Source organism: Pelophylax lessonae (genome assembly GCF_965119305.1).
Source record: "Pelophylax lessonae genome assembly, chromosome: 3".
NCBI lineage: Eukaryota > Metazoa > Chordata > Amphibia > Anura > Ranidae > Pelophylax > Pelophylax lessonae.
This window is the reverse complement of record NC_138770.1, coordinates 442,156,519-442,167,141: the sequence shown is the minus strand read 5'-3', so window position 1 is coordinate 442,167,141 and position 10,623 is coordinate 442,156,519. Positions and strand designations below refer to the sequence as shown.

Genomic DNA, 10,623 nt, shown 5'->3' with positions numbered 1-10,623 from the left:
TTATCTCTAAAACTTTGTTTCTTTCCCTGCACTTCTTCCTATGCTCCTTGTCTCAGCCAGTATATTTTTTTCATCTCTCTCTTCCATTGCTCTGTCCCCCTGACACAGTCACAGCTGATCAGCTGCATTCCCATGGGCTGAAGAATTTACTGTTATACTGGTTCCATAGCTGCCTTTTATCTTGTCCCAGTGCACTTTAGTGTGCTTTATGTAGCTGGGCTTCCCACTTCTCTCCTCCAGACCCCTTTCACACTTCTGCAACTTGTCCTGCGATTTGGGACTGCAAAGTCGCATGACAAGTCGTACTCCATGATTTTCAATCAGTACCGTTCATAAAATGCATTAAGGTAAAACTTTTGCCTTTAAAATCACTTTAACCACTTCCAGACCGACCACCGTGAATTTACGTCGCTACTTTGACATTAAATACTGGCATTATGGCAGCAGATAGCTATCATAACACCGGTATTTTCTTACACAGCCGGCGGTCTTCTTTCACATAAAAGTGGTTTAGTTGTCGGATTGGCCACTGGATCACTTTTATGGGCGGCGGGAGAGGTGCCCACCCCCCTCCCGCCGCTTCCTAGTCATTTTCCCTGCTTACCAGAACCTCTCCCCTGATGGGCAGGAAGTCAAGTGAGGGCAAGATGGCCCCCACTCGACTCTATGCCCTTGGAGGACCAGAGCGACATCAAATGTCACTTCCGCCCAACGGCCTTAACCACTTCTGGACCGGAAGATTTTCCCCCTTAATGACCAAGCCCTATTTTGCGATTTGGCACTGCGTTATTTTAACGGACAATTGCGCAGTCGTGCTGTACCCAAATAAAATTGATGTCCTTTTTTTCTCACAAATAGAGCTTTCTTTTGGTTGTATTTAATCACCTCTGCGATTTTTATTTTTTACGCTATAAACAAAAAAATAGCGACAATTCTGAAAAAAAGAAAAAAAACTATATTTATTTTCAAAATTTACTCACAGAAAATAAGAAAAACTTTTTTTTTTTAATTTTCTGTCTTTTTTTTGTTATAAGAAATAAAAAACCCAGAGGTGATTAAATGCCACCAAAAGAAAGCTCTATTTGTGTGAAAAAAATCATAAAAATTTCATATGGGTACAGTGCAGCATGACCGCGCAATGGTCATTCAATGTGTGAGAGCGCTGAAAGCTGAAAATTGGCCTGGGCAGGAAGGGGGTGAAAGTGCACTGTAGGTAAGTGGTTAAACACTGTTTACATATGGGGCATGACTTGAGTATGCGTTCTCTTCTGCATGCAAGCTCAGAGGGACGGGTGCTTTAAACTTATATTTTTTTTCTTATTTATTTGACTTATTTTGCATTTTTACACTGTCCTTTTAAAAAAAAAAATGTTTTCACTGATCACTTTTATTCCTATTACAAGGAATGTAAACATCCGTTGTAATAGAGATAAGCATGGCAGGACCTCAGATCTCACACCTACATTTAAAAGCAATAAAAAAACAAAAACAAAATTGGCCCTTTAACCGGTTGCCGACCACCTGCCGCCTTTTTACTGCAGAAGGGTGACTCTCCTGCGCGAACCGACATAGACCTACGTCGGTCGCGCGCCTGCAGCTAGGGGGTGAGCGTGCGACGCCGCCGGCGTGCTTCCGCCCCCACTCGTCAGCGGGGACTCCGATTGCCGCCTGACACCCGCAATCGTTCCCCGCTGAGAGAAGAACGGTCAGCTGTTGTAAACACAGCTGACCGTTCTTCTCCCTGGAATGATCACAGAGCCCCTGAAATCCTTCTATATAGGATCACAGGTCTCTATGATCATTTCACAAGCCACACCCCCCCACAGTTACAATCACTCCCCTAGGCTCACATTTTACCCCTTGATCACCCACAATGTTAACCCCTTCCCTGCCAGTGTCATTATTACAGTAACAGTGCATATTTTTAGCACTGATTACCGTAGTAATTTCACTGGTCCCCCCAAACATGTCAGTTAGGGGCTTAATCTGTCCGCCGCAATGTCACTGTCCCGCTAAATTGCCGACATTACTAGTAAAAAAAAAAACAATAAAAATTACATAAATCTTTCCCGTAGTTAGTAGACGCGATAACTTTTGCCCACACCAATCAAAATACGCTTATTGCGATTTTTTTTTTACCAAAAATATGTAGCAGAAAACAAATTGGCCTAAAATGTTAAAAAACATTTGGATTTTTACATTTTTTTTTTGATAATGTCCTTATAGCAGAAAGTGAAAAATACATTTTTCTCCTTCACTGATGTGCACTGATGAGGCAGCACTGATGGGCGGCACTGATGAGGTACTAATATGCCGCACTGATTGGGCACTGATAGGTGGCACTGATGGGCACTAAGAGGTGGCACAGAGGCGGCACTGATGGACACTAACAGGTGGCACTGATGGGCAGCACCATCAGTGCCCACAATCAGTGCCCATAGTGCTGCCAGTCAGTGCCCATCAGTACCTAGATGAGCAGGCACTGATGGGCACTGACTGGCAGTACTATGGGCACTGATGGCGGGCACTGTAGGCACTGATGGTAGGCAGTAATTGGCACTTTATTTACATTTTGTGTAATCAGGGCACTAATGATCAGTGCCCTGATTACTTGTATTTGTCTCCCCTATGAGGAGGAGCCGCTGATCGGCTCTCCTCACCTCACACACTGACAGTGTGAGGCGAGGAGAGCCGAATAATGGCACTTGCTCATTTACATGTGACCGGCTGTGATTGGATACAGCCAATCACATGGGTAAAGAGTCATGTCATTGACTCTTTACCGAGATCAGGATCGCGCGGGCTGTTCTGGTGCGCCGTCATATGACGGCGTCCCAGAATAATAGCTACACCGCTCCGCCGTCATTTGACGGTGGGCAGGTAGAAAGTGGTTAAACCACACACATGAGGTATCACAGCGATCGCTGGAGCGAGAGCAATAATTTTAGCACTAGACCTTCTCTGCAACTCTAAACTGGTAACCTGTAGAAATGTTCTAAGCATCGCCTATGGAGATTTTTAAGTACCAAAGTTTGTCGCCATTCCACGAGCATGTGCAGTTTTAAACCATGACATGTTAGGTATCAATTTACTCGGTGTAACATTATCTTTCACATTATAGAAAAACATTGGGATAACTTTACTGTTTTCTTATTTTTTTTATTCAAAAAATGTATTTTTGCCAAAAAAATTGTGTTTGTAAGACCACTGCTCAAATACGGTGTGACATAAAGTATTGCAACAATCTCCATTTTATTCTCTAGGGTCTCTGCTAAAAAATATATATATATATAATGTTTTGGGTTTCTAAGTAATTTTCTAGCAAAAAATACTGATTTTATCTTGTAAACAACAAATGTCAGAAATAGGCCTGGTCCTTCTCTTTCTTCTCCTGCCCAGAACTACATGTCCCATGAGGAATTACTCCTCACACATTCATACACTCCCAGGCACTTACTGACCTATATTAGTAGCAAGCACTGTTTTTTGCTGAGAGCACATTACTCTTGCGGACTGTATATCATTGCTTTAACTGCTAAATTAGAAACAGCAGCTGCAAGTGCTAGATTATTTAATTTTATAGTTTTGTATATATTTTCTCACTGTTGGGGGGGAGAGTGTATTTATATTTTGCACTTACTGATATGTAAGGATAGTGTACTGAACTGTACGTGGGCTGCACTGTATTTTCTGGTATGTAAACGAATTATGTTTCTGTATGCAGGCCAACTCATCCGCTGTCCAACTATTGCCAACTATTTTTATAATCTATTATAATCAAATATGACAATTCGTTGTTTCAGCCCTCTTTTGCAGCTTACCAATCTATAGATGCAGTGGCTGCATTAGTTTTCTTTTTTTTTGTAGGCTTTTAACTTTATTTTTCCCTTTTGATTCTTCCATTAACACACTTACCATCCTAGGGTAACAAAACCCACTAACTGTACCCCATCTATAAAAAAGCAGCATTGTCATCTTAGGACAGGAAGTGTGTTAGGACTACAGAACACCTTCCTCTATTCTCATCTCCATAACAAAGAGAGTGGGTGCTTTGTAGTCCACAGGTAAATTGGACAAGTCTGGTAACACTGCCTAAGATTTCAGTGCAGCAGAGGCAGAGCGTACAGGAAATAAGGAGCTCACTAGATTTCTGGGAGGATGAACAGGCATTTTTTGCACTTTTAAAGCAGATAATACAGAAGACCTTTAATGGTATATTTACCACTTGCCCTCTGAAAGATTTACCTCATTTCCCCCCCCCCCCCCCCTCCTCATCATGACCAGTCCATTTTTTTTTTTTTTGTTATATGGCAATGTGTTACTTTACCTGACAATTGCGCCTTCCCATAACAAAATCATAAACAATCTAATTCTGTCATAAATTTAGGCCAGTTTGTATTCTGCTACATATTTTTGGTACAAAATAAAAAAAACACTGATTGGTTTATGCAAAAGTTATAGCATCTACAAACTTTGGGATATATACTAAAAGTTTTATTTTTTTTATACTAGTAATGGCAGTGATCAGAGACTACTAGCAGGACTGTGATATTGCAGCGTAAAATCTGACATGCTTTTGACACTTTGTGGGAATCAGAGACACTGATACAGTAATCAGTGCTAAAAATATGCACTGTCACTGTACTGAGACTGGCAGGGAAGGGGTTAGGTTGTGTGCCTAGCTAGTGTTTCTGTGTACTGTGGGAGGTGCTTTCAATAAGGGACATCAATATTTTTTATACTGTAAACAGGCTTGAGAAAACCTTACATGAACAGATTGCCTGCATTGACAAACCTTGTCAATGCATGAGACATTGAGGCTAAAAAAGAGCTACAGTATATATTTTTATTTATTGAATTTGTTTTACAGATCAGCTGATTTTTTACACATTGGGGATATATATCCTTTTATAGCTTGTGTTTCAGGAGTTTGCTCATACTTTCTAAATGGTTTATGGACAGGCAAATATGTTCCATGGAATACCAGACAGGGAGGGAGATATCTGCCAGCCCTTCAACATGTTGTCATAAAATTGATATCTGCCATGATTCTTGGTGACATTACAAACAGTGATTTGAAAATGAAAGCAACCTACCATTCATGAATTTAAATAATCGGCAAACTGATTTAATACATAGAAAAAGTAGGTGCAAATACAGTATCTCACAAAAGTGAGTACACCCCTCACATTTTTCTAAATATTTTATTATATTTTTTCATGTGGCAACACTGAAGAAATGACACTTTGCTACAATGTAGTGAGTGTACAGCTTGTATAACAGTGTAAATGTGCTGTCCCCTCAAAATAACTCAGTACAGCCATTAATGTCTAAACCACTGGCAACAAAAGTGAGTACACCCCTAGGTTAAAATGTCCAAATTGGGCCCAAAGTGTCAATATTTTGTGTGGCCACCATTGTTTTCCAGCACTGCCTTAACCCTCTTGGGCACGGAGTTCACCAGAGCTTCACAGGTTGGCGCTGGAGTCCTCTTCTACTCCTCCATGAAGACATCAGGGAGCTGGTGAATGTTAGAGCTCTTTCACTCCTCCACCTTTTGTTTGAGGATGCCCCACAGATGTTCAATAGGGTTTAGGTCTGGAGACATGCTTGGCCAGTCCATCACCTTTACCCTCAGCTTCTTTAGCAAGGCAGTTTTTATCTTGGAGGTGCGTTTGGGGTCGTTATCATGTTGGAATACTGCCCTGCAACCCAGTCCCTGAAGGGAAGGGATCATGCTCTGCTTCAGTATGATACTGTACATGTTGGCATTCAAGGTTCCCTCAATGAACTGTAGTTCTCCAGTGCTGGCCGCACTCATGCAGCCCCAGACCATGACATTCCCACCACCATGCTTGACTGTAGGCAAGACACACTTGTCTTTGTACTCCTCACCTGGTTGCCATCGCACACGCTTGACACCATCTGAACCAAAAAAGGTTATCTTGGTCTCATCAGACCACAGGACATGATGGTTCCAGTAATCCATGTTCTTAGTCTGCTTGTCTTCAGCAAACTGTTTGCAGGCTTTCTTGTGCATCATCTTTAGAAGAGGCTTCCTTCTGGGAGGACAGCCATGCAGACCAATTCAGCTAAGCTAAGCTGAAACACGGATCTCTCTTTTCCTCTAGTGCATCCAGTCCCCCTACAGTTCGAAAGCACTCCCTAGGAGCACACTTAACCCCTTGATCGCCCCTGGTGTTAACCCCTTCCCTGCCAGTGTCATTTATACAGTAACAGTGCGTTTTTTTTAGCACTGATCACTGTATTGGTGTCACTGCTCCCCAAAAAGTGTCAGTTAAAAAACGCTGATCGCTGCCATTACTAGTAAAAAAAATAAAAATAAAACGTCCATATCAATATACACTTATTAGGATTTTTTTTTTACCAAAAATATGTAGTGGAATACATATTGGCCTAAAGTGATGAAAAAATGCAATTTTTTTAACTTTTTTTATTGGGTATGTTTTATAGCTGAATGTAAAAAAAAAAAATATATATATATATATATTTTTTTTTTTTTCAAAATTGTGGATCTTTTTTTGTTTGTAGCACAAAAAAAAAAAAAAGAACAATACCATCAAAAGAAAGCTCTATTTGTGGGGAAAAAAGACATCAATTTTATTTTGGTACAGAGTTGCACAACCGTGGAATTGTCAGTTAAAGCAACACAGTGCTGTATCCCAAAAAATGGCCTGGTCAGGAAGAGGGTAAAACCTTCCCCGAAGTGAAGTGGTTAATAATATGCTTCTTGTAGACCGAAGCCCATTTTAAATGAATGCTTCGCCCCTTTTTAAAGTGCATGCTCTGCCTAAAATAGCTTTCTGGACTCATCTAAGGTGTCCCTAGAAACTTTTTTGAAACTTTGGCAACTATGGTGGTGTAATATCACCACCACTTCAATCTACAGATGAGCAATGATCTATGCATGTCAGGATGACCCATAAACCGCAATATAGCACTTTCAACTTTGCAGCATAGGCCTGTTTATGTGCCACACTACTGGTTTAGGAGGCTTTTAGTGAATTTTTAGTCTGTAATTTGGGCCTCGTTTGTGCATATAAAACAAATGGCCAGTTAAAGTGTTGAAAGCAAGCTGTCCCTGAGAAAAGCTGACATGGTTCTACCAATCCCATCTGTGGCCAGATTAAAGTGGAACGGAGTGAGAAAATATGCTGATAGACTCTAGACTAGAGGGTATAGTGTGCAGTTTCACTTCTCAGGTAGTATATTGCCCTTTATGATATATTTACCAAGCACCCCGTGTTGTGGGTTACCTAATTTCAAGGCTCCTTTGGGTACCCTATGGCTGGTGAATCCTAGTTGTGCAAAAGTATTTCCCTAACATTTATGTATAAAAAACTAAAATCTTTACTTCATATCTGCATTATATACGATTTATTCTTAGCTAAAACCATAACCTTCTATGATGGAATTACTGTAAGAAGCAAAGTTGTTATCCCTATTCAAACCTTTTGCAGAAGGTATACATCATACAATTTTAAAATGCTTCTTTTCTGTTTCAAAACTTCTTCTGTACATTGCGGCTAAAAGCTGGCCGCTAGGATTGCAGTTATTCAGCTGACATCCTCTGGGTGCATTCAGCATTGAGGAAGCATCTCCTCATGCTGCTCCTGTATTGCAAAGAGCCAGGTAGAACTCCAGTCTCTGGTCTGTTCTGCCAGCAACTGTTGGGATCTGGGAGTACGAAGCCTTACCTCATACCCTGAGCTTGCTTTGCTTTCTTGCCAAGCAATTTCAAATATCTGGTTCTAGACACAGAGTCGGTAATCGGCTTTTTTGTTTTCCTCGTGCTGATGGCATGAGGAGAAAAAAAAGCCATTTACCGTCCGGAGTAAACAGGACATCGGTCCCGCACACTCCAGACCCACTGCTGTTAAGCAGTGCCCACAAGTGCCACCTACCAGTGCATATCAGCACTAAGCAGTGCCCACCAATGTCACCTATCAGTGCCCATTAGTGCAGCCTCATCAGTACAGTCTATCAGTGCAGCCTCATCAGCGCACATCAAAGAAGGAGAAAAACTACCTGTTTGCAAAATTTTATAACTATGAAATTTTTTTTTTTTTTTAATTTCTGGTCTTTTCTTGTTTGTATAGCAAAAAATAAAAACCCCAGCAGTGATTAAATACCACCAAAAGAAAGCTCTATTTGTGTGAAAAAAAAAATAATAAAAATTTCATATGGGTACAGTGTAGCATGACCGTGCAATTGTCATTCAAGGAGTGAAAGCGCTGAAAGCTGAAGATTGGCCTGGGCAGGAAGGGGGTTTAAGTGCCCAGTAAGCAAGTTGTTAAGACTAGAGGATTAGCCTTTGTTGCTTTTAACAGGGCTGTTTCCAGTCTTGGGTCCTTTAGAGCTCCTTGGACCACCAAAAATGTCTTGGTGCACACATTTTTTTAAGTCTTCCTCTATGGAGATTGGAAACACTGCAACAAGATGTTTTCTCCCCCCCCAAGCACTTATTAGCCTTGTGCTCATTTGAATATAACTAAGTGATCTGCCCCCAATGTGGATACAGCAGTGTGCTGCTGAAAAACCACCTTGACGGGAGAAGATGCCCCTGTCCTTCAAGATCCCAATGACAAGCTATTTGAGGCCCATTCTACAGCTCTTTTTTTCTGCTGGAAGGTCCTAATCTTCACCTTATTTTAGCTGTGACTTTGGCTAACTGGTGAAAGTCTATTAGAAGGAACTGGTTACTACTGCGATTGACCCCTTGGTCATAGAACATTTGGAGAAGATGGCTGCAGCTTTAAACTACAGTTTTAATGGGCTGGTGTCTCATCTCATTTCGCACATAAATCTTCTATTGGTTCGCAACACCTTGGTTGTGTTGGGCTGTGGAACTTGCCCCTAAGAGGTGCAGCATTCTATCCAAGTACATCACATGAGATAGTTCAGCTGCACAACATTTTGTGACCTTTGGTTACCCTTAGGCCCTATTCACACCTGAGTGTTTTGTAGTGCAAAGCTTGAAGCTCCTAAGTAATCAGGGAGAATTTATCTCTATGGTGGATGTTCACATCTCCACTCCACACCTGAAGCTCAAAAAAGTTTTATAGCTAGTTTTGTAGCTAGATTTGGTCAGATCGGTGCATTTTGTTCCCCACAGAAATACATTAAAATGCGCATATGCGCACACGAATAGTTACCTCCCCACCAGGAATGACCATATATTGCCAAGAAATCAACAAAAATATATTTTGGATCAATACCATGCAAGATGGATGGGATAGTGTTTTTGTGATCCTGAGACGTATATACAGATGAGAAAGCACCCAGTCTGTACGATCCTCGCGACTTCTGTTACAAGTCCCAAGCAAGCAAGAGGAGGGAATAGGAGTGTATTGCCAGACAAGTTGTTTTTCAATTGGAAAGATTTTTCTAGTACAGCGATGATAAGTTTAAACTCAATATTTTGCATCTGTTTAGCAATGACAGTTTATGGTCTCCCTCACTGCAACCTGTATATTAGTTTGCCTAATCATTAGGCACTGTATAGCCTACCTGATGGCAACCTGTATATTAGTTTGCTTAATCATGAGGACCTGTATAGCTTACCTGATGGCAACCTGTATCTTCGTTTGCTTATTCATGAGGACCTGTATAGCCTATCTGATGGCAACCTGTATATTAGTTTGCTTAATCATGAGGGGACCTGTATAGCCTACCTGATGGCAACCTGTACATTAGTTTGCTTAATCATGAGGACCTGTAAAGCCTACCTGATGGCAACCTGTATATTAGTTTGCTTATTTATGAGGCACTGTATAGCCTACCTGATGGCAACCTGTATATTAGTTTGCTTAATCACGAGGACCTGTATAGCCTACCTGACGGCAACCTGTATATTCGTTTGCTTAATCATGAGGACCTGTATAGCCTACCTGACGGCAACCTGTATATTAGTTTGCCTAATCATGAGGACCTGTATAGCCTGATGGCAACCCAGAGAAAATAAAAAAAAGTGATATGTTGTACGTAAAAATACACACAAATCATTAATACATTTCTTAGTTTAATTTTTATGTATTATTATTTGTTATATTAAAAAAATGTGTAAATAAATATCTCATGTTTATTTGCCCCACCATCCATCTCCTGGGCCAGATTCTCCTGTGTCCTGCAGTAGCCACATGTATATGACTGGCCCCTTAGATATTTTTATAAATAGTTAAATGTGACATATTTTTCTACAGGCTTTGTCATATAATTGTGGGTTTACGCATATGTTTAAGGAAAAAACTATGATTATTTTGTTTCAATGCTGGCATGGATAGCACTCTGACATGAAGAAAGCCAAGTGACCTTTTCCTCTTCTGTTTGTGTGGAACAAATCCACCTTCGCTTAGGTCCTTGCAGAACAAAAGCATTCTTTACATCTACAGATTAAAAAATAAGGTATATTAGAAATTACCAGTAAATGCAATAACAATTACATTAATAATAGTGCTGGACTCTGTTACCATTGATCTTATCTAAGTCATAGTTTCAACTTTTACTGTCAGACAAGACATTTTATCCAGAGGTCAGGTTAGCACTCTAGAATGCTGAAAACCATCTCATAGTACTGCATAATGGTCAATGGTGACTGCTTCA

General features: G+C 40.7%; 1 protein-coding gene across 1 annotated transcript in view; it reads right to left on the bottom strand.

Moving 5' to 3' along the window:
* Nucleotides 1-10,275: 10,275 nt before the first annotated feature.
* The window catches only part of ECT2L (epithelial cell transforming 2 like), a gene marked incomplete at both ends in the record, with an annotated part of 92,632 nt that continues 92,284 nt past the window's right edge, over nt 10,276-10,623 (bottom strand). Inside the window, one exon of the mRNA XM_082252405.1 lies at nt 10,276-10,406. Within this exon, the coding sequence (XP_082108531.1) occupies nt 10,276-10,406 (131 nt within the window). The remainder of the gene's footprint in view (nt 10,407-10,623) is intronic.